The sequence below is a fragment of the Passer domesticus genome, chromosome 28, assembly GCF_036417665.1.
Source record: "Passer domesticus isolate bPasDom1 chromosome 28, bPasDom1.hap1, whole genome shotgun sequence".
NCBI lineage: Eukaryota > Metazoa > Chordata > Aves > Passeriformes > Passeridae > Passer > Passer domesticus.
Window position 1 is genome coordinate 1,794,778 of NC_087501.1, and position 22,592 is coordinate 1,817,369.

Genomic DNA, 22,592 nt, shown 5'->3' on the forward strand with positions numbered 1-22,592 from the left:
AGAAAATATGAAAATCCAAGAGATTGCTGTTGCATAGATTTCCATGGGAAAACAGGAAGACAGCGGGATAAAAGGATAAATAAATGACATTCCTGCGTGTGAAGGATGGGGCAGGGTGGCTGCACTGCCATGGGAAGCGGAGTGGAAGGAGAGGAGAACCAGAACCAGAAGCGGCCCACAGCCGGGCCAGGCCGGACCCAGGGCCCCCCTGCCCCACACCGAGCCAGCCCGGCCCGAGCTGCGGAAATTACCGGCACTAGCAACGCCTGAGAAACCGCACCGGCAGCCGAGTGGGAGTGGTGCCGCCGGCAGCGGCAGGGCACGGCCGGCAGCGCCGCTCCCCTCCGGCCCTGCCCGCCGGGGCCACGCCGGATTCCCCCGGCCCTGAGGCAACCCCAGGGCACGGCATGGGGCACGGCCCTTTGTCCGCCGCCTCACATCCCCACGGCCTGCCGGCAATTCGCCCTTTAAGCGAACTGACGGTGTGCGAGCCGCCTCCCCGCACCCGGGATAACGGGGCCGGGCCGCCTCTCTCCACAGCCGGGCCGGCCGTGCCCGCCCGGCCGCGGCCTCACAGCGCCCGCCCGGGCGGCTCCTCCCGCCGGCTCGGGGCCGGCCCCGGCCCCCGCCGTGCCCCCCGGCCCGGTGCTCACCGCACATGGTGCGTCCCGCTCCGCAGCCGCGCTGTCTGTGCCGCCGGGGCCGCGCCCCTCGCGCCAGGCCCAGCGCAGGCCCCGGCCCTCCCCGCCCCGGCCGCGCCCGCCATTGGCCGCGCCGCCGCCCGCCCCGGGACGTGGCAGCCGCTGCCGGGGCCGCGTCCGCCGCGGGGGCCGGGCGGACGGAGCGGGGGCCGGGCGGCGGAAACACCCCGGGCACGCCGGGATGGGGTTCCCGGCCCCCTGACCCCGGCCGGGGGGAGACCGGTACCGGATCCTTCCCGGTGATTCCCAACCCCAGACCGGGGAATGCCCGTTCCCAGTCCTTTCCCGGTAATTCCCAGCCCCAGACCGGGGGATGCTCGTTCCTAAACACTTCTCCGGAATTCCCAACCCCATACAGGGGTATCTCTTTTCCCAGACCCTTCCCGGTAATTCCCAGCCCCAGACCGGGGAATGCCGGTTCCCAGTACTTTCCCGGTAATTCCCAGCCCCAGACCGGGGGATGCCCGTTCCCAGTCCTTTCCCGGTAATTCCCAGCCCCAGACCGGGGGATGCCCGTTCCCAGTCCTTTCCCGGTAATTCCCAGCCCCAGACCGGGGAATGCCCGTTCCCAGTCCTTTCCCGGTAATTCCCAGCCCCAGACTGGGGGATGCTCGTTTCCAGTCCTTTCCCGGTAATTCTCAGCCCCAGACCGGGGGATGCTCATTCCTAAACCCTTCTCCGGAATTTCCACCCCCATGCAGGGGTATCGCTTGTCCCAGACCCTTCCCGGTAATTCCCAACCCCAGACCGGGGTATTCCCGTTCTCAGACCTTTCCCGGTATTTCCCAACCCCAGACCGGAGTATTCCCGTTCTCAGACCTTTCCCGGTAATTCCCAGCCCCAGACCGGGGTATCCCCTTTCCCCGGACCCTTCCCGGTATTTTCCAGCCCCAGACCAGGGTATTCCCGTTCCTAGACCCTTCCCGGTAATTCCCAACCCCAGACCGGGGTATTCCCGTTCTCAGACCCTTCCCGGTAATTCCCAACCCCAGACCGGGGTATTCCCGTTCTCAGACCTTTCTCGGTAATTCCCAGCCCCAGACCGGGGTATCCCCTTTCCCCGGACCCCTCCCGGTATTTCCCAGCCCCGGGCAGCGGAGGGGAGGTGTTCCCCCGGTAAATCCCACTGGGGCCAGGCAGGAGCAGCACCCCCGGGATCAGCCCCAGGCGCTCCCGCAGCACTCAGTGTATCACCGGGTGAGGAACCAAGGCTGCTCCGGGCTAGGGCAGGGACCAGCGGCCAGCCAGGCTGCCTGGTTCCACCCTTCCCCAGCCCTGCTCTATAACAGCACCCATTCACAGGCAAGAGAAAGAAAGCATTAAGATGAATCTGCAAAGCAAACTGGGACAGGCGCAAGTGACCAAGGCGTGACATCCGTGCAGCTGGAGAGCTCCGGGATGCTGTCTGTCCGCAGCCACCCCCATCAAACCCTGCTTGGAAACTTATTACAGCCTAAGGCTGCAAAAGGCAGCAATGCCTCGAGAGAAATACCATTCATTCAACTTTATATTACACTAAAATGTCAACAAAGAACTATTTCCTTTAAAAGCACAACCCACAACATCAGGACACATAAAAGAACGGTATTTTGAGCTTGCTGCCAGAACCTGGCTGGGCACGGAGCAGAGAGGAGGAGGTCACCGGATCTCAGGGACATGAGAAGCCTGCAGCCAGCCCGCAGCCCCCTTTGTTCCACGGCGAGGACACACCGGGACAAGCCCGGCGGGGATCCCGGGACTCTCAGCGCTCCATCCCCTCCTCACTTGGGAAAATGACTTCACACCCCGATTTCCAGCCGGCAGGCGAGTGCCCCTCTGCAGTGGGAGCTGATCTCCCAGGAGCAGGGAAGCGCTGAGCCCTGGAAGGTGTGAGGGGCAGGAACACACACCCTGCAGCAGGCACAGAGCCCTGGAAGGGGCAGGAATGCACACCCTGCAGCAGGCACAGCAGTGCTGGGAGGTGTGAGGGGCAGAAATGCACAGCCTGCAGCAGGCACAGAGCCCTGGAAGGTGTGAGGGGCAGGAACACACACCCTGCAGCAGGCACAGAGCCCTGGAAGGTGTGAGGGGCAGGAACACACACCCTGCAGCAGGCACAGAGCCCTGGAAGGTGTGAGGGGCAGGAATGTACACCCTGCAGCAGGCACAGAGCCCTGGAAGGTGTGAGGGGCAGGAACACACACCCTGCAGCAGGCACAGAGCCCTGGAAGGGGCAGGAACACACACCCTGCAGCAGGCACAGAGCCCTGGAGGGTTTGAGGGGCAGAAATGCACAGCCTGCAGCAGGCACAGCAGTGCTGCTCCCCTCCAATCTCACCCTGCCCCCCGGCTTTCCTTCCCTGCCCTGCAGCAGGGAATTCTGTCATCAACAGCACCGAGTACTTCATCAGAGAGTCAAAGAAAACATGGTAATTTCACACCGATTTCCACACTCAAACAACTGAGGGTTATTATTGAAAGCTGAAGAAATATTTAGCTAAAATCTTTATTTTCAAATTTCTACCAATAGGCAGTGTATGGTTACCAGATGCTGACGTGGTGCTATAGAGGAGATTCTCCACCAGCTGAACTGATCCTGTTTAGGGACTTTATCAGTGGAATAATCACACTGGCAAGGGCTGAAAGAGGGGAACACATCAGAAGCTGTCAAGTCAATCATAAGCCAAACGAGGACCACAAACTCTGCTCCGTGGTGGCAGCAAAAAGGAACAGAATTCCTGGTCACAGAGCCGGGCACCAGGAAGAAATCATTCCCACACACAAAAGTAAACAGAGCTCCTTGCAAAGCCCCATTTACGTGTTCCAACGTCAGAACAGCAAACACTGCCGTGCCGTGGCGTGCAGGACTGCAAGGAGCCCTGCTCTGCCACGTACAAGGCAAACAGGATGTGGCAGGAGCAGCACAAACACAGCCCTCCTTGCCCCTGGCACCCTGCACAGGCAGCCTCCAGCACTGCGCCTTCCTCCCAGGGCTGGGAAATCAGCTCTTGCATGGTGCCTGAACGATTTTACTGCTAAACGAGCTCATTTACTCATAACGAGTCTACTTACTGAAGCTGATAAGGATCATTCTTTTCTAACATTTGCTTTAGAAGGTATGATTTTTATAACATGTTTTTTTTTGTTTCTGTTGCTATGGTTTGCACAGTGGTAATGAGCAAGGAGGTAACTTCCCACAAGCCATGGCAGTGTTACATCCCCCAAAATGAACAGTTGATATTATAGGTTATCTTCCACACACACAAAAAAATTGATAGGAATCAGCAGCTTTTTAACAAGACTTGATAAAATTAACATTCCTGAAGCTCCCATTTACAGAGTAAGGGCACACAGTCCTGTCAGTCCCACAAGCTGGGAGAATAAACATTTAATATTGCTATTGCACAAAAAAAGCCAAGGAACTTCTGCCTTCTCTTTTTTTCAGTACTGAAGTTTCTGTATGAAAAAAAAAAAAAAACAAAAAAGAAACACATCACTGTTTTCTGAGCCCACCATTTCTTTCTAAAGACATGGCAGAAGAATCTTTTGGTAATCCAGGGCATTTAATAAATGAGTGGATGAACTGCTTGAACTGATGGTGCATTCTCACAGTAGCTACAAACTGTTTTTCTGACAAGGCAGATTTGGTTGCTCCTCAGCACAAAGATGGTTTACATGCAGCAGGAGGTAAATGTTTATTTGGCCACAGATGACGAAGCTCAAGTAGAATTTGCTTCTTTCCCCACGTCATCATCGTCGTCAACAACCTGAAATCAAATCCAGAAGTAGTTTAGATAAACAGGTTAAGCTCTCAGTCCTGCAGGATTTATTACATTAAATCCCTGCTGGGCCCAAGGAGAGCAGCAGTTGTTCCACACCACTGAACAACAACGGGCTCAGGAGGAAGGTAAGAAAAACTGGCAATCCAAAATGCCAGGAGGAAATGAGCTTTAATTACAGGAGCTGGTCAAGCTACCACAAAGGCCACAAAATGGCTCCAGAGATCAGATATTCCATGAGAAACCCAAAGGATCTGCATTTCAGGGGACAAAGCTCGTTGCTTTTTATCACATCAAGTCACCAAAGCACAAGGGTATCAGCAAGTGTGTCCAGCTCTGGGCACAGGACCCTGCAGAGCTCTCCAGCTGACTTGGGAAACCTGCATCCACACACCCCTGGTTTTCCAACCTGCCCCCACTGGAAAGGGACAAAGATCTCCTTTTCCCCAGAAAAGAAAACCTCAATGTCTCCCAGCCCACCTGCTCAACGCCTTCCACCTCAGGGATGTAGAACTGGAGCATGTTCTGTATGCCACTCTTGAGGGTGATGAGGGAGCTGGGGCAGCTGGTGCACGACCCCTGCAGCTTCAGCTGCACAATGCCATCCTCAAAGCCTTTGTAGATAACATCACCACCATCTTCCTGCACTGTGGGCCTGAGGGAACACAACATTCCACCTAAAGCCCATGAGCTGAGACAGGGATCCTTCCAGAAACCCTCAGGAAAGCAGTATTTAATATTTACAATAACTGTGAAGGCACAGGGATTTAGGCACTATTTCTCCTGGTTCACATTTCCAACTCCTGCTCTGCTGGGCTATCTAACACAGAAAGCTTTTCTGTAGACAGTGAGGTTTTAGGGTACAGTGAGCACCCTGGGGCAGAGCTCAGCTGCACAGGCAGCCCGCTGTCCTCAGTTGTGCCAATAAATTCCTCAGGGGCGTGTCCCCCAGGGTGCAGCACAGCTGGCACCTGTGATAAGGAGCCCTGCTTCCATAAATAAATACCCAGTTCTCCACAATTCACACAGGACAGAAAACAGCCCCAACTACAAAAGCTCAATCCTGCTCAGGGGTGAAGGAAGCAGCTCCTGATAAGCTCACCCCAGTGCCACGAGCATTTCTGCAGCCTCTCTCCCTCACAAATGCCCAGCATTGCAGCTCTGTCCCCATAGCAACATTTTCCAGACCAAGTTAAAACCATCAAGTTACTCTAACAGAAGCTCTTTATACTGATTTCCAAAATAACTCTGAGAGCTACAGTCCTCACAGAAAAATCTGTGAACCTGACACATTTATAAACTCACCACAGCAAATTATCTCCATTCCAGGAAGCCAAAGATCATGATTTAAAATTCCATTTTTCTTACTTGAATTAACTTTTTGACACACTACAGGACCTTTCAGATGTACATTGCCCCCATCCTGCACCTTCTGACAACTGCTCTGCATTTAATTTTGATCTGCTGGACAATAAATGTGTGTAGCCTGGTTGATGGATAATTTCTGAGAATACCCTGCTAGAAAATGAAGGAAGATACACCACTGCTGATATTCTCATCAGCAGCTTCTTGGTGCACTGATGGGTGCAGGGGGAGGAAATTAAAGAAATGAAAAGATGAGAAAAGCAGAATTTTGGGCAGAAACTCCATGCCTGTTACAAAAGGCCCTGGGAAATCAAGGACTGACACTAAACATCCAGGTACTCAGCAGGAGCATGAACATTTCTGTCACAGCTTTATACAACATTGTACTTGGCTTCTGGTTTCAACACTTAGTACAAATGTTTGGGAAACATGTTCCAGTTTATTTCTACTTTTCTTGCTTTTTCAAAAAAATTAACCAGCACCATGTGTCTGTCTGAGATAAAGAAACTTGTAAATAACATATCAGTTTAAATGCAGCAGCTAAATAAATAAATATTAAAAAAAAAAAAGAAAAGTACAGTTTCTGGTTTCTAAATTCAAGCTGTGTTAGGGCACCAATAAAATCACAGCAGAGTGCAAGGCCAAAATCCATTGAGGGCCAGGATTTTCCAGGAAATCTTTCTCTGGAGTATAAACTACCTGATTCTTGTATCCAGCAGCTCCTTAATCATCAGTACCACTTCATCATCTTCTTCTGAAGCAGCTTGGGAAAAGAAAAAATGTGCAAGTGAGAACACTGAGAGAATTCCAGACTGCAAACTCCTGCCTGTGCTCACCTTAACATGTTTTAAATTTAAATTCTCCTGCATGCTTTTCTGAGGGAGAAGTGGAGGCTCTTGTGGATGTCACAAAAGCAAAACCCAAAGGCAGACTTGGCCTCCCCCTGAAGATTTGATTTACCTGTGTCTGTCCTGGGTGCCTCATCAGTAACTACAGGTAAGCCAGAGGCAAAGAAATCCATTATGGTTGCATAAATATCTGGTTTCAGTAAGTTCCAATCCAGGTCTTCACTGTCCTGTGAGAATCAGAGGAGGGGAAGGAAAAAGAATGAAGAGTACCTGCCTGCTGCTGCTAGGTTGCACAGAGGTTCTCACATTAAAAATGCCATCATGGACTCTCACAGACTGGACTTTATGTTCCCTCAAGTCTGGCTTTGCCAAAGATGTTTAGTCAGACTCAGACTGTGACAGCCAAAGAAAGGTCTCCTTGTTTGCAAGCCAAGCAAGCGTTCTTCAAGTATTAGCTAAAAAGGTGTGAAAGTCTCCAAAAGACATTATTATTTGGCAGATATTTTTATAAACTCTTTCAGAGACTCAAGAGTGTCAATATACCAATTTATCATCCCCTAAACTTATTCTGTTTTCTGTTAAAGGCACTTGTGGACACCTCTCTGGAACTGCACTGTGCCTGTCTGGATCTGCTCTGTGACCATTCCACAGCTCACCTTGGTGATGGTGATGAAGTCTGGCCCAAAGAAAACACTTTTAACTCCTTCAATCCGGAATAACTGTCTGTTAAGGACACAAGGGGGGAAAAAATGGGCAAAAATGCACTCAATCTGACAAACTGAGTTTTAATTTGAACAATTAACAATATGGTTAAGCCAACAATTTCATCTGCAGAAAAAAAAAAATTAAACTCTGGTGAACAGTGTAAGGCTGTAAGAGTGTTTTTGTAATTACAGAGGGGAAAATATATTCTCTTGGAAGACTGGAAAACATCAAAAATGCAAAGACTGAAGGAATCAGAAATCTTAGCACAAATGGAAAATTATAAAAGTGGTTTCACAATACCCACCTGAAACAGTTGTATGTGCACTGAGCACTTGCATCACTAAATCAACTGGATTTTGAAAAGACTTAAGCCATGGAATTATGCAAGTGCACAAAACTATCTGAAATAAATTAAATCATTCTCTTTCCTCCCTCTCCTCCAGGGAGCTTCTGCTAATTCTTTGGAAATTTTTATTCCGAATTCTATTTGAAAGGGAATAATGATACCTTGCTAAAGGTGAGCAGTAGGCTGCAGCTGGTGTGGCAAACTCCATGGTCCTCGACCCCAGCACTTCCCTTCCTGGAATAAACTTCAAGCTATTTGGATTTGGTGTGTCCTGGGTTTGAATAAACATGCCTCTCACTGCAAAGACAAAAACAAAGGAAAAAAGTAACATAACCAAACCTAAGGAGATTAAATGAAAGTCAAGTCCTTGATTACTTGACTTGATTGATTGATTGCTCAGCAAGCCCAGGGTGATCCCAGACCACAGGAACACTGCTGAGCACGGGCACGTCATCTCACAGGAGACAGCAGGACAAAAGGAACCTTGGCTTAGCTTCTTTTGCTCACTTTTATTTATTAAAAAGCAAATTTTCAGCATTGCCACGGGAGCTAAGAACCCACAATGTGCTCATCTGTTCATTTGGGCTGGTATTTACCTGCACGATGCCATGCTGCAGAGGGAAGAGATGGCTTCTTTTGCAGAAGCTGGTGGAAAGGCTGGCAAGTTGTCACACGATGATCTTTTAACAGCATGTGACAGAACCTAGAGAAAAAGAACTTTACTAGCAATTTCCAAATTCCACATTTGCTCTGTCCCCAAGAGAGAGCATTGCACATGCTTTTAGCTGCCCTGGGACTCAGCAAGGCACACCTGGGGTGGTGTCATGGGTCAGGCAAAGAGGGGAGAGCAGCAGGGAAAAAAGGAAAAAAACATTAAAAAGGAAAAGCAAGATGGAGTGATGGAGTAACAGGCTTCAGTTTCACAGCTGTGAATACCTGATTTCTCTAACTGTATGCACAGCCAATGGCATCAGGGTATTTCAAAGCAAAGTTTCCATCAAAAATTGAAAACAAAACCCACCTCACATCACAGACTAATTATTATATACTACAGATCAATTATTATCTAGTTCCTCTCCTCCTTATCAGCTATATGAGAGGAAAACTGATAAACTCAGTAAATCCCATCTTCAATAAGAGGCTGGTTCTCTCTGGGGGTCATAAACCAGAACACATCACTGCAGAGAGGCCCAGCCTCAAACATGGAACAGGAGAGAAACTCTGTCTCATGAAATGAACATGAGCACAGGACACAGGAATACAGAAAAAGGTCTAAATCATGTTATTTGCTTACTTTTGTGGGCTTGGGAGCAGGGATGAACAACAGGATGTGTAAGGAAGGTCCCCTGGAAGCTCCCTTTAGCTAATGATGATTATATCCCATTTTACAGTGCTCAGCACAGAGCAGGTGTGCCCAGCACTACAGGGTCCTCTAAATTCCCCTTTACTGCTTAATCTTGAGCCAGTTGTGGGGGAGGAATTTCCTCTTCCTTCATGGCCCTGAACATATATGAGTGTAACAGCTCCTCATTGCCTGTACACACGTGGGGGTGCAGAATTACCCCTCATTGCAGCACCCTGAGCATATGTGAGGGGAATTACACACGGCTGCAGTGTCCTGAGTGTGAGGGGAATTACCCCTCAGTGCAGGATCCTGAGTGGGTGTGAGGGGAATTACCCCTCAGTGCAGGATCCTGAGTGTGTATGAAGGGAATTACCCCTCAGAGCAGGGTCCTGAGCTGCGTGTGAGGGGAATTACCCCAGTGTGCAGGGTCCTGAGTGTTTATGAGGGGAATTACCCCTTGGAGCGGGATCCTGAGTGTGTATAAAGGGAATTACCCCTCAGTGCAGGGTCCTGAACCAGGGGTGAGGGGAATTACCCCTTGGAGCAGGATCCTGAGTGGGTGTGAGGGGAATTACCCCTCGATGCAGGGTCCTGAGTGTTTATGAGGGGAATTACCCCTTGGAGCAGGATCCTGAGTGTGTATGAGGGGAATTACCCCTCATTGCAGCATCCTGAGTGTGTATGAGGGGAATTGCCCCTCAGAGCAGGGTCCTGAGCCGGGTGTGAGGGGAATTGCCCCTCAGAGCAGGGTCCTGAGCCGGGTGGGAGGGGAATTACCCCTCAGTGCAGGGTCCTGAGCGTGTGTATGCAGAATTTTCCCTCACGGTTCTCCCCGGGTGCACAGGGCTGAGCACCCAGGGGCTGCGTATCAGGGAGAGCTACCAGCTTGCGGCGTGAAAGGCCTGAGAAGGAGAAACAGCCTCTCGCTGCCTGCCAGGAAAAAGCGTCACCCCGTCCGCGGTGGAGAAAGGAAGGGGAAGAGCAAGGAGCACCCTGGAGGTCGCAGTGCCGCCAACTGCGACGCGGCTCCCTTTCAGCCGCGTGGGGAAGGGGCGGGAGGGGGCCCCCATGGGGAATAAACCGAGCTCCCTCCGGCAAAAAGCCGTGCCGGGGCAGCGGGAGCCGCGGGCCCCGCGGTCACCTACCGCCCGCCCAGCCCCGCCGCCGCGCAGAGCCGCCGCGCCGCCGCCATCTTGGCGCTCCCCGGGGCCGCTCCCGCCGCCGCCCGGGCACGGCGGCGCCCCCTGGCGGCAGCGCGTGAGGGGGACAGCGGCCGTGGCGGCGGCGAGCGGGACGGGACCGGCTCCGACCGGGACCACCGGGGCTACCGGGGCCACCGAGTGCGGCTCCCGGCTCGGCCAGGGCCGCCACTGACCCGTGTGACCGTGTGCCACACACACACGCGGCTGTTAAATGCCCCCAGATGGGGGCATGGCGGCTCCAGCGCTGCGCGCGGCAGGCTGTGCCAGGGCCGGGCAGCCCTTTGCAGGAAAGAATTTTCCCGATTTCCTGGAAGGAATTTTCCCAGTTTCCTGGAAGGAATTTTCCTGATTTCCAGGAAGGAATTTTTCCAGTTTCCTGGAAGGAATTTTCCCAGTTTCCAGCCTGAGGCCGTTTCCTCTCTCCTGTCCCTGGAGCAGAGCCCGACCCCCGGCTGTCCCCTCATGTCAGGAGTTGTGCAGAGCCAGAAGACAGCACAGAATCTCTCTCAATGGATTTACACCAAGACAGAAATTAAATTAACAAGTGCAGCAGAGCCCAAATAATATTTTGCACTTAAGAGAGTCTTGGCAGCTGAATGATACTGAAAAATATGTTTAACCAGCACACAACGAGCGCTCAGGGCTGTCCTGCCCTGTATGAGAAGAGTTCTCTTTGGAATATAAACTGGATATAAACTGAAATATCCTCTGCTTAAAGCAGCAAGATCAGTTTGACTTCACAGCTGCCAGATAAAACAGCCAAACCCAGTTCAGCACTTAGGTAGGAAGGAACCATTAAAACCCAAGAACTCATTAAAACCCAGATTCCCTGTGTCCAGCAGAAATATTTTCCACGGGGAGGGGAGAAGGAAGGCACAATGGAGACAGTGCTTGTCATCAGATACAGTTTTAATAAAATGTACATTAAGTTTACAAGTGGAACATTTCTTCATGATTACCAGGAACAGTCGATCCCAACCGGAGTGCAAAATTTGAGCCCGGGGATCTGCCAGGCATGGGGGGAACGGAGGGGACTGTGGGGACAGAAGTCACCGTGTGTCACTGTGGGGATCACGGACACCCCCAGCTCCGGCTCCTCCCGGACACAAAGGAGGTTTTCTCGGGGTGTGGGATGCTCCACCTGCTGCATCCCACACCAGAGCCAGCCCCCTGCTCTCCCACCCCATCCCTTTGGAGGCACGGGATGAGGAACGCTGATCAGCGATATCCCTGTGGCTCCACAGGGACATTTCTAGGGGTGTGTGAGGGTATTTACCCACCTACAGCAGGAACTACAGGCTGAGGGTTATTTCTAGAAACGCTAATGCAGCTGATCAGGTTTCAGGAATGTGTTTGAGAACTCGAGCAGGGTTTCAGTGTCATGGTACTACTGTAAAAGTGCTTTGGGGGTCTGTCAGTGTGCTCGAAGGCATTGATTTAACACCGTGAGGAAAGAAACAAAAACCCACAAAATTCAACTCCCCAACACAAGAGTCTTTGGTGGAAGCTGAGTTAAAGTCACTGATTAGCACTTTGGAGTGATTGAGTTCAGCAATTAAGCAGATCTCACCCGGTTTTGCTGCTGTGGCAAAAGGAGGACACGATCAGGCCAGTGCCCACTCGGGGTCGGGGTCACGGCAGGAGAGGGGACACTGGGGACAGTCCCCACAGTCCTGCAGCAGTCATGGCAGTGAGCACAGAGCCAACCGCTTGTTTTACTGATGCAGAAACTCTGATTAATCGCTTTGAACAGAGGCTTTAGTGCATTCAGGGGGTGAGAACCAGGAGCCAGTCCCTCTCCCAGCAGGATTCCGGGATTGTCACGGGGATGTGATAACCAGAGGACCCAGGGCAGTGAACACCTTCTACTACAGCATCACAAAAGATGTGAAAGCAGTGGCTCTTTTCAGAAAACCGATTTCAAAACACCCCATTGAGTCTGTATGAGCCTCACTTCATTAAGATCACTGATTGTGTGGGAAACAATTAGCGTGATTCTTCCACATTCATTAAAACAGTAAGCTTCAGATGCTATGGAAATTAAATTTCCACTTACAACTCATCACGCTGAGGCTGCAGCAGTGGTAGTGCAGGATTAGGAGGAACACAAGCTGGAAATGAGAAGGGTATTAGAGTAACAGGCACTGAAATTGAGTTTTCTGACCATAACCAGAAGTCCCATTACCTTATGAGTCACATGCAGAGATACAAACGAGCTGCCTCCACCCCCAGAAGAGATTTAAAACCGTCTAAGCACGGGATGTGTCTGGCAGGATCATGGGCTCTGGGGCACAGTCAGGCACTGTAAAGTGCCTGAAGGACAGAAAAGCTGCCAAAATGCCAGCTGGAAATTGAGCCTGCCCTGGCTGAGCAGGACTGGAGTCAGCCTGCACAGCTCAGTGCAATTCCCTTTCTCCCAGCGCGAAGGGACAGGCTGATGCTCCTCCAGCATCAGCTCCGTGCTGACAGGAGCTGCACTGAATTATTCAGAAGCGATTTTTCAAGTACAAATGAAGAGAAGGAAGGAGAAGCTCCAGTGAGCAGAGGCAACACCTTGAAGCCACGCGGCTCACACAGGGTACCTGCTCACTGCAGCAGAGCATCTCCCTGTTGCACAGGTTCATCCACCAAGGCCTGGCCTCCCTTCCAGCAGCTTCTGAGCACTTTGCAGGGCTCAAGGGCACTCCTGGCTCAGTGTGGCTGTGACACAGCCTGCTGGCTGGGCCCTCACACTCACGGCCCTTGAATTCACAGTTTGCTGTCACAGTCATTCTCTGTGTCTCTCACTGATTGCATCCAGCAACAACCGACTTGGGGGAACATGTACTTAAAACTAAAACCACCTTTTGGGCGTATGTTTAAACAGAAAACTAAACAACAAAACATAATAACAGCGTCAGCTTTGCTGAAGAATCATCTCAAGAGAAACGCAGAAATTCTCTACAGTACTTCTGTTTTCAGGAGGTGGTGATGGAGGGCAGAGAGCCCCATAGGCACCACCAGGCATGGATATTTATGAACTCCGAGCACAGCCACGCAGGGCAGGGGGTCCCGGCTCCACGAGCCCCCCAGCCTGGGCTGGGCACTGCACTACTCACCAGCTACTCCTGGGAGCCAATTCCTCCCCCATTCCAGTGTTCTCCCTCCCACCCCAAGGCTCCAACACCGCACTCCAGGCTTTTCCCTCTCCCTTCCAGGCAATCCCCACATCCAGCACAACACTCGGCTCGTCTCTTGCAGCTGGAGAGATTTTGGGGGGAACTGAATTTCACCTAGAAAAAGCTCAAGTATTTCTTAAGAATCCTGAAAGTGGAAAATGGGAAGGTCCCTTTCCATTAATAACCTAGGGGGAGGGTGTGCTTATGGTTCCACAGGTCCTGGTGCACGAGGGGTACCATCTGAGGAAATACTGTATCTTTTAGAAGGGTATAAAAAGAGTTTGCCTTTCCTAATAAAAGCCTCAGTTTCTCTGCCAGGCTGAGTCCATGCCTCAGTCATCACAGTCCTGCTCTTGGGAACAGGATAGAAAACAGCACTTCATAAGGAGAGCAAAGGGGTTTTGTTTAGGTTCATCCTTAACCAACAGGAAAGCAACAGGCTGAATTGGGTTTGAGCAGAGCTCTGTGCCAGTATAAACCAGTCTAGGGGGCTGTGGCCTCTGCTGAGTCACACCACATGAGGTACATCAGGACAGTTATGGAGCTGCTCACATCACAAATGACCCCGCAAGGTCTGCTTTTAATACTGTAAATACACATTTCTCCTTCACCATAAGCAGATTTCCAGGTGCTACACTTTGGCATAGACCAGACAGGAAACACATGTGTAAAAGTGAAAGCTTTTCCTGATTGTTTGCACGACCGTTTGATTTTCCAGCAACAGTAACAGCCTGATTGCTTCACACCACCTTCCCTGCCTGCAGCCCTGGGGCAGCAGCACTGCCTCGTGTTCCCCTGGCGGGGAGCAAAGCTGTGCTGCTGCCCTGGCTCTGCTTTGCCAGCACTGCCCAGACTGGCACCAGACACCCCAGCACGGCTCTGGCTCTGCGGGCACAGCACCCACCTGCACATCCAGAGCTGTGGCTGCCAGGGCAGCAGGAACATCACTGAGAGCAAAAGTCACAGTAACCCTTGAACCTGTGAAATCGTGTCCTTTCCAGAGCATTAGCAAGTCCTGCTTGACTCGCTCTGTAATTAATAAACCTTTTAATTCATCTTGTAGTGCATTTCTCCACCCAGGACCAGAAAATATGGAATACTGCTGGTTTGAGAAAAGCATCTAAAAAAAAAGAAATAAATGGAGGGAAGACAGTGAGAGGAGGAAGGTGAGAAGCAACTGGAAAGGATACGAGGATCCTGAGAGGCAGGCATTCAGACAAACATAACTTAAACGGTTCAACTATATATCACTGCAAATAGAGTTCTGACCAAAAATAATAATTACTTTATATATATATATGTATATATTGCTATGTCATTCAGTTCAGCTAAGAGGTCTGAGGTCCTCACGGGGTGCTCCTGCAGGCAGCACAGCCCGAGCTCCTGCAACATTAAGGCTTCTGCTTTGCTGCTTTGGAAGGGAAGGGCGCCGAGGCGAAGGGATCCGCGGCGGGCAGCTCCGTAGTCCTGGCAGACAGTGGGACAAGGGACACAGAGCCCGCTATGGCCTGCCTGTTGGTCTGAGACACCACCTTGTAAGCAGCTATGGGCTTGGCCTCCAGCCCCGGCCCATCCTCGGGGCTGTAGTGCCGGGAATACTTGGCCAGGGACTGCGGACGGAAGGGCTTGCTGGCCACGGAGCCCAGCGCGTCGCCCTGCTCCGGCAGCGCTGCCTTAGCAGGGCTGCTCTCCTGGGCCTCCACGGCTCTGGCCGAGCAGGGTTGGAGGCTGCCTGGCTGAGCAAAGGCAGCAGGAGCATGTGGAGCTCTCACCGAGGCCGCTGGATCCAGGAACAGGGGCTGAGCTCGGCCGTCGCCTCCCTGGCTCAGGAACACGGGCGGCGTGAATGGCTCCTTGTGGGAAGGCAGCTCTTCCACGCTCTTCTTCTTAGTGAAAGGGGCTCTCAGAAACACGTCTGCTTCCTCTGGGTGCCGTAGAGCTGCGCTGCCCTTACAGATAAAAGGAGCTTTGGTAAAGACATCCACTTCATCGGGGACCTTCCTGGAGCTGCGGAAAGGAGCCGTGGCAAACACATCGGGTTCGTTGAAAACCTCCCCGCTGTGCGACTGGAAGGCCGGGAACAGCGGCTCCCCCGCTCTGGCCTGGGACTGGGCATCCTCCTTGGAGGCCTCGTGCCTGGCCACAGGCTGCAGGAACCCCGGGCACAACTTGCACGTCTCCTCCTCCTCTTCTGAATCCATCAGTAAAGGCCTGGAGCCGCTGCAATCCAGAATATCTCCCTCGTGGTCTGTCCCCTCTCCTTCGCTGCTGTAGAAGGAGCTGTTGCTTGAAGGACCATCTCTGGCCAGGTACTCTGACTCCGAGTTGTGCTGCACTTTCCCCTCCAGCATCTCGGGCTGGCCCTTGTACAAGGTGAGTCCATCTCTGCCAGGATCTCCCTTACAGAGCTGGAGAGCTGCGGCTGGGAGGCGGCCTGGATCCCTGTGCACACCTACAAACACAAGAGAAGGGCGTTACTGACACAGCTCAGCAAGCACAGCAAAGGACACTGCACAGGAATGTCAGATGGAAACCACCACCATGCATGGAAAATGGGCAGGAGAGGGAGGGCAAATCAATGAGAAAACAATGCCAGGGAAGGTGTTGGCGACACGGCCCAGGGGCACCACGGGTACCCCTGCTGAGAGAGAGAGCATGAGAGATGTCTGACACACACGTGGGCACACACAGCACCCTCAGCACCATCCCACCAGGTCTCTCCCACCCACCCCTGACAGCAGCCACCAGCACAGAGTGTTTTCCCTTCCCAACGTGCTGCCCGAGGGAAGCTCCAGCAGACAGACAGGTTCTGTCCTTCCAGCTGCTCTCCAAGCACATCTACTGCTTGGCCTGGCCTCTCTTCCTGTGGGCCAGCCCACAGATAGGTGGAATTGCTTGTGGAACACGTGGGGATGCCCCAAAACCTGCTAAAATAACAGGCCCATTTCAAAGACTGAAGGTCAGCTTGCAGCTTTTAGTGAATCCTAAGTAGCAGCTATTTTAGTAGCAGCTATTCTTTTACACCACTGCCAGACAAATGGTTTTTACACACTCCAGGAGCCACCAGGAGGCCAGGTTTGCCTTAGGACTCACACAGACAAAACAGAAGATCTCTTACCTTCACAGAACTACTGGCAGCTTAGAAGTGTCATTGGACTCGTTAGCAAGAGGAGAAAATCACATGAAAACTAAAACAGCAGGAATTGCAGGAAGAAGGAGGAGGGTGAGGAGGCTGGTGGTACCCAGGGTCAGCAAGGCACCAACAACACACCCTGCAGTGCCAGGACCTCACCCAGGGAAAACTCTGCCCAGGTTAATTGGTCATGTTTACCATCACAGCCCTGGGGCACCAGAGACACAAAACATCCCCTTCTCCATCACTGCTCACAAGGAAAGACACAGCAGCCATTCATGAGGCATCAGAAGCAGCATTTATTGGGAGCTCTTCACCTGGCAACATCACACTGCTAAATACAGACAGCGCAGGAATGAGCACATGGGAGCAGGAACTCCACCAAAATCCCCTCTCTCTCCTGCAGCCCGTGCTGTGCACACTGGTTTTCCCTCAGGGGCCACTCTGGGATGTCAGGAGCAGCAGAGCTCCCAGGGGACTCCCACCCTGGCCAGGGGTCACTGACAGGCTGAGCCAGAGCAGGACCAGCTGAAGGACCATGGAAACATGGAAAGGACCATGGAAGGACCATGGAAACCCCTCTGGATCCACCCTGAGCCAGGGGAAAAGGCATTCAGCACGAGAGCAGGGGCAGGCACAGCACCAGAACAGCACAGCTGGGTGGAACCTTCCTTCTGACTTGTGTAGGCCTGTGCCCACCAAGCCACGACATCTGGGACAGGGTAAGAGGGAGGACAGCACCTGAAGCCACCTGCTCAGCAGCACCCAGCTCTGAATGTGGGGACACTGCACAAGAATAATGCCCTGTTGTGGGAAAAATTCCCTTTTCTGATGTTGTCTCTGCCCACTCATGTGAGAAGGGCACCAGATGCTCAGCAGCAGTTTTCTCCTGCACAACACCAGTGTGTGTAATATTTGATTCCAGGGTCAGACACACACACTAAAGAAGATTTCAAACTATACTCAGGCTCTTTTTCAAGAGGGAGAACCTTAAAAAACCCCTCAGATCACTCAATACCCCAGGAACACACTCTGCAGGTATTCAGAGAGCAACCTGGGAGAGCTTTACCCCAGGTGGCAGCCCTGGCACCTGGAGTTTCCCCAGCTTCAAGGAAAACAGTGCCCTGGAGTGGCAGAGTACTGAAATAACAAAGAGGAAGACCAGAAAAGATTTACTCCCTGTTAACAAGAGGCAGAGCAGTCACTACAATGGTGAGGATCTCACTTCTGGAGCAGAGCCCAAAAAAAAAAAAAAAGGTGAGGGGAGACAGAGAAATTCCTGGAATCTAAAGCTCCCCTTCCACCAGGAAACTCCTGATTTCATCAAGCCAGGCAGGACTCAACACCCAGGAAGAGGCAGCTCAAGATCAGCACAGTTACCAGTGTGCAGAATTACTAGTTTGGAATTTTTAATCACTCCTTCATTCTTGCACCGTGCAGGTTTTCCTTGCACTCCAATTCCTGGAAGCAGACTGTTCCAGTTTCTAGAAGCAATCCCATGAAACAACAATCCAGAACAACCCCACCCAGCCCTTCCAGCAAGGAGGAACAGCACAGCCACAAAGGTCAGGGACACCTGTGGCACTGCACAATTTGCAGGATCAAGTGTTTGCTCAGAGCCACTCACAGTGGGAAACCTGGAGGCAGATCCAGAGCCTCCAGCTCCAGAGGATGAGCAATTTAATGCTGTAATTCTGCCACACCTGCACCTGGCAGGAGTTCAGCACACCAACAGCTCAGGAACAGCCTGACCCCTGAACAACAGGAGCAGCCTCATTCTGGGAGATGTCCCCAGAACAGAGATGTCCCCAGAGCAGAGATGTCCCCAGGACAATCCCAGCCCCAGAACTGGCATGTCCCCAGAGCAGGGATGTCCCCAGGACAATCCCAGCCCCAGAGCAGGGATGTCCCCAGAGCAGGGATGTCCCCAGAACAATCCCAGCCCCAGAGCAGGGATGTCCCCAGAGCAGGGATGTCCCCAGGACAATCCCAGCCCCAGAGCAGGGATGTCCCCAGAGCAGGGATGTCCCCAGGACAATCCCAGCCCCAGAGCAGGGATGTCCCCAGAGCAGGGATGTCCCCAGGACAATCCCAGCCCCAGAGCAGAGATGTCCCCAGGACAATCCCAGCCCCAGAACAAGCCCAGCCCCTCCGCCCCTCCTGGCTCCCCAGGCCCAGCACAGTGAGTGAATTTTTAAACAAGGTGGTTTTGCACAGCTTTTAGGCCAAAGAGCACCACTAGTGCTCCTTTACAAGAAGCTCCCTCTAAAAGTGATTTTGCTCCCCAGACTGGCTCAAGCTGCCCTGGCCTGGGCTGGGGGGGCTGGAGGAGGATGCAGATCACACAGAGCCAGGATTCTCCCACCCACTGTCCCAGCACCTCAAGCCCTGGCCAGGGAGGTCCCAAGGGATCCTGAGAACACTTGGACAGCCCAAAGCCAGGGAGCTGCACCTTCTGTTTTGGGACAGATGCTCCCAACACAGTGGGTGGTGTCAGAAATGACTGAACTCATCTGGTTAAAGAGGAACAGGAGGTTTTCCAAGGGCAGGGCCCTTCCCAGCCTGAGCCCCTCCGAGTAAGCAAGAACCAACACCAAAATTCCAACCATTCCTTTGAACCTCTGCCACCCAAACCCAGAGCTTGTTCCTGCACCCAAAGCACCACCCTGAGGTGAAGAGAAATTGCTCCACGTGCTGGGCTTGTGTTTGACCCTGCCAGGAGATCCACCAGAACAGGCACTGGCAGCTCCAGGCACGAGGGCACTGCCATGGGCAGAGCAGCACAGCCCTGCTGGGGTGGCACTGGGCACCCCTGAGCCCTGCAGAGGGGACAGGAACCTGCCCAGCCCCAGGCACGAGGGCACTGCCATGGGCAGAGCAGCACAGCCCTGCTGGGGTGGCACTGGGCACCCCTGAGCCCTGCAGAGGGGACAGGAACCTGCCCAGCTCCAGCACTGACTCTCAGCCCCCCAGGGGACACCAAATGTGTCCCACGGGACCCAGGGTGAAGCTGTCACACAAACTCCTCAGACTGAGCAGCACCAGCACCAAGCAGAGCCGTGGGACACTCAGAGTTCCTGGAGAGGCTCAAATGAATCCCCAAACTCCACTCATCCCTCAGCTCCATTCGCTCTGCAAGCACAGGGCGAGCATTTTCTGATGAAGGAGGTCTAAGAACACTCTAAAACATCGGATTTCCACCCACACCCATGAACAGCTACTTGAAAAAGCAATAAAATAAACATTCACATCTGCTTATTTAATAGCATTATTAACAACCCAGTGCATTTGTCATTTTTTCCAGAACCCTTGAACAAGCGCCATTAGATTTAAAATCTTAAACATTCTTTAAAAGTACTTTAATTCACAGAAATCTTTGTTTCTAATATACAGTAGATGGTTACTTTTTAAAATCCATTCTCTTTTCATATAATCTCAGTATCTGACTATACAATAACTTTCTATCTATAGCATCTTCATGTTTTCCAGTCCAGCTCGCCTGTGCTTTAGGAATATAAAACAAAAAAATAATAAAGTTTCTATCCACAATTTTCCTAAGGTCATTTCCATAGTTCTCATGTAAAGCTTCTCCTGGAAAGTGCAGTATACACATGTAATGATACAACACACGTAAGCAATACTTTTATTAGTAAGTGTAGGTTTTAAAAGAAGAGTAATTAATGTAGAGACACAACCGATGGGAGCTCTATGTACAGAATTTGTTCAACTAAGTCTTGGGCTGGGGGGGAGATGGAGAGAGGAGAGGAGGAGTCACAAACGTGGGGTTCTTCCCTTCCCAGCGAGGTCGGCACAGACATTCAGTCGCTCGCACTTTCGCACGTGGGAACTGCACTGGTACTAATACAGCTACAAACACAAACACGGGGAGCAGGAAGCTGGGGAGAATTCCACTAAGAGGAAGAGTCCTTCTGCTCACAGAGGGCTTTCAAACACGAGATAGAAATTCCAGGCTTCGTGGTAAGCCAAGGAGAACGAGCTGAGCGGATCCAGCTACGGACAAACCAAGCGAGAGGGGGAAGGAAAAGGGAGAACCCATCGAGTTGTAGCAGCACTGATTTCAAACCACCTGAACCCAGGGCATGCGTGGTCACAGAGACTGGGGTGGAGAAAGGCCCACAGGAATCTTTGTCTACTGAAACAATGGCTCCATACTGAACTGGGGTGCACTATAGCAGTTACAAGAGAAAATGGAGAACCCAGAACAGATACCAGATGCTTGACTAAAACCAGGATTAAAAATAGACAAACAGCCGTAGGACAATTTGTTTCATACACCATTTACAGTAGGTTGAAGGGATTTTCTTTTTTTCCCAGTCAAACACAGAAAAGAAGTCACAGAAAATACATCTGCTGCTGCCCTTTTCACCCCAAAAAAGGTCAGTGAAACACTAGTCACAGCCATACTCACATGGATTTGGTTCAAAACCTTGTCACGCTTCACTTAGGGTCATTTCTGCAGCTTTAACAATCTGTTTTGTTTGGTTTTTTTTTTCTTTTTCCTTTTCTCTTTTTTTTTTCCTTTGCTCTGTTTTCCCTCCCCCAGGAAGTGCAGTTTGTTCCCAGCAGGATTGTCAAACAGCAAACCATCATCTGGGGGCAGCTGGAAAACTCTTCACGTGCACCATCACCAGAGTATGGCCGGGAGGAACTCGGGGCTTCCTCCTCCTCTGAAGCAACTCAGGGCCACCAGCTCTCCCACCCCGTGTCCTGCAGCTGAGGGATGTCCCTGCCACTGTCCCCTGGCCCCTGCTCCTGGGGGAACAGAACCAGAAGCAGAAGCAGAGCCCAAAGCCAGGTGGGGCCACGCTGCTCACGCCCTGCCCGGGGACAGGAGTGGGGCAGGGTCCCAGAGCAGCCCCAGCTCCCTGAGCAGGGCCAGGGGGCTCTCAGGGGGCTCCCCTGGACACGGCCATGGGTCAGGGGGCTCCCCTGGACACGGCCATGGGACAGGGCAGAGGGAACCCCCAGGGCTCTACCAGCCTGAGAGAGACCAGAACTGAGCCAGAACCTTCCCCAGGGCACGGCAAGACAGCGAGAGAGGTGGCTGACTGTCTCCTGTTGGCAGATTTTTCTCTTAATTAAAGGAAAAAAAAAAAAAAAAAAAAAGAAACGAAAAAGCCCCAAAGAAGCACAAGGAAGGAAACTCTTCTGGCAAGGAAACCGGAGGTGTGGGTACAGAAACTGCATCTGCTACTGTGTCACTGCTACAGGTCTATGAGCTGATCCACCAGCAGCAGAGACCTGGCTATGTTGGGAAGACTGGACTCAGAGCTTCCACTGTTGTTTCTAGAATGCCCACCTGAAAGTGTGAGAGACAGGAGTTCAGTATTGAGCAGGACACACACACGCACGACAGTTTTCAGAAGTTCAAGATCAAGAAAGAAAGAAAAAGTCAAAGCAAAACAGAATTTGCTCAAGTTGTTCTTGTTATTTGTATCACCCAGAAGTGAATCCCCTGCTGCTGCTCACCCTCTCCCTCCAAACCAAATCAGCAAAGCAAATCCCTACAAACCCATTCTTTCCACAAATTTATCCAGAACCCTGTCCTTGCTAAGGGATCTCTAAAACAAATTCAAGGATTCCCACAGGCCACAGGTCAGAATTTTAAATCTTGAAATCAATTTTAGGAGCACCTTTGGGTGCTTTGAGCTGCTTCCAGGAGAACTGGGCTATCATGGGACTGGGATACTAAAGGAGAGACCCACAGAATGGATTGGGCTGGAAAGGACCTTAAAGTCCACCTGGTTCCAGCTTATCTTGGCCCAGCCTCGGGAGAAATCCCTGACTTCCAGAGGAGTTTGTAATGCCTGAACTGCTCCTAACGAGTGTCAGCCTCTGAAAGCCAAGCCTAGTGCAGAGCAGGGTTCAGCACTTCCTGCTCAGACCAAAAATGGGAGCGAGGGAAGCCAAAAGGTTCTGGGAGAAAAAAAAAAAGGCAAAAAAGCCTTTAAAAAAAGTCTTGGATTTGTCTTTACACCTCCCCAAGTACATCAAAGCTGCAATCACAAAT

General features: G+C 51.8%; 3 protein-coding genes across 7 annotated transcripts in view; all 3 read right to left on the reverse strand.

The window, feature by feature from the left end:
- Nucleotides 1-807, reverse strand: part of GFPT1 (glutamine--fructose-6-phosphate transaminase 1) — a 30,704-nt gene extending 29,897 nt beyond the window's left edge. For both annotated transcript variants that reach the window (XM_064400200.1, XM_064400198.1), the window contains exon 1: nt 654-807. In XM_064400200.1, coding sequence (XP_064256270.1) covers nt 654-660 — 7 coding nt within the window. In that variant the 5' untranslated portion in view covers nt 661-807. The remainder of the gene's footprint in view (nt 1-653) is intronic.
- Nucleotides 808-3,148: 2,341 nt separating this feature from the next.
- NFU1 (NFU1 iron-sulfur cluster scaffold) lies at nt 3,149-10,325 on the reverse strand. The gene is made up of 8 exons (XM_064400513.1): nt 10,214-10,325; nt 8,320-8,426; nt 7,885-8,020; nt 7,329-7,395; nt 6,785-6,899; nt 6,524-6,587; nt 4,940-5,114; nt 3,149-4,447 (listed from the first exon to the last, which is right to left on the reverse strand). Exons 1-8 carry the CDS (start codon nt 10,258-10,260, stop codon nt 4,400-4,402), a joined length of 759 nt encoding a protein of 252 aa, XP_064256583.1. The 5' UTR covers nt 10,261-10,325; the 3' UTR covers nt 3,149-4,399.
- An 836-nt stretch (nt 10,326-11,161) lies between these two features.
- AAK1 (AP2 associated kinase 1) overlaps nt 11,162-22,592 on the reverse strand; it is a 62,409-nt gene continuing 50,978 nt past the window's right edge. For 2 of the 4 annotated variants that reach the window (XM_064400508.1, XM_064400511.1), the window contains one exon: nt 11,162-15,880. In XM_064400508.1, coding sequence (XP_064256578.1) covers nt 14,820-15,880 — 1,061 coding nt within the window. In that variant the 3' untranslated portion in view covers nt 11,162-14,819. Of the gene's footprint in view, nt 15,881-19,799; nt 21,882-22,592 lie in introns of those variants that run through there. The other 2 variants (XM_064400510.1, XM_064400509.1) reach the window with 1 other exon arrangement.

Coding starts and splice junctions, on each gene's coding strand:
- NFU1 (XM_064400513.1), bottom strand. CDS start 10,260: ATGGCGGCGGCGCGGCGGCTCTGCGCGGCGGCGGGGCTGGGCGGGCG. Junction 6,900..7,328: donor ACTTCATCACCATCACCAAG/GTGAGCTGTGGA, acceptor TGATTCTCACAG/GACAGTGAAGACCTGGATTG. Junction 5,115..6,523: donor CTGCTGGATACAAGAATCAG/GTAGTTTATACT, acceptor GTGTTCCCTCAG/GCCCACAGTGCAGGAAGATG.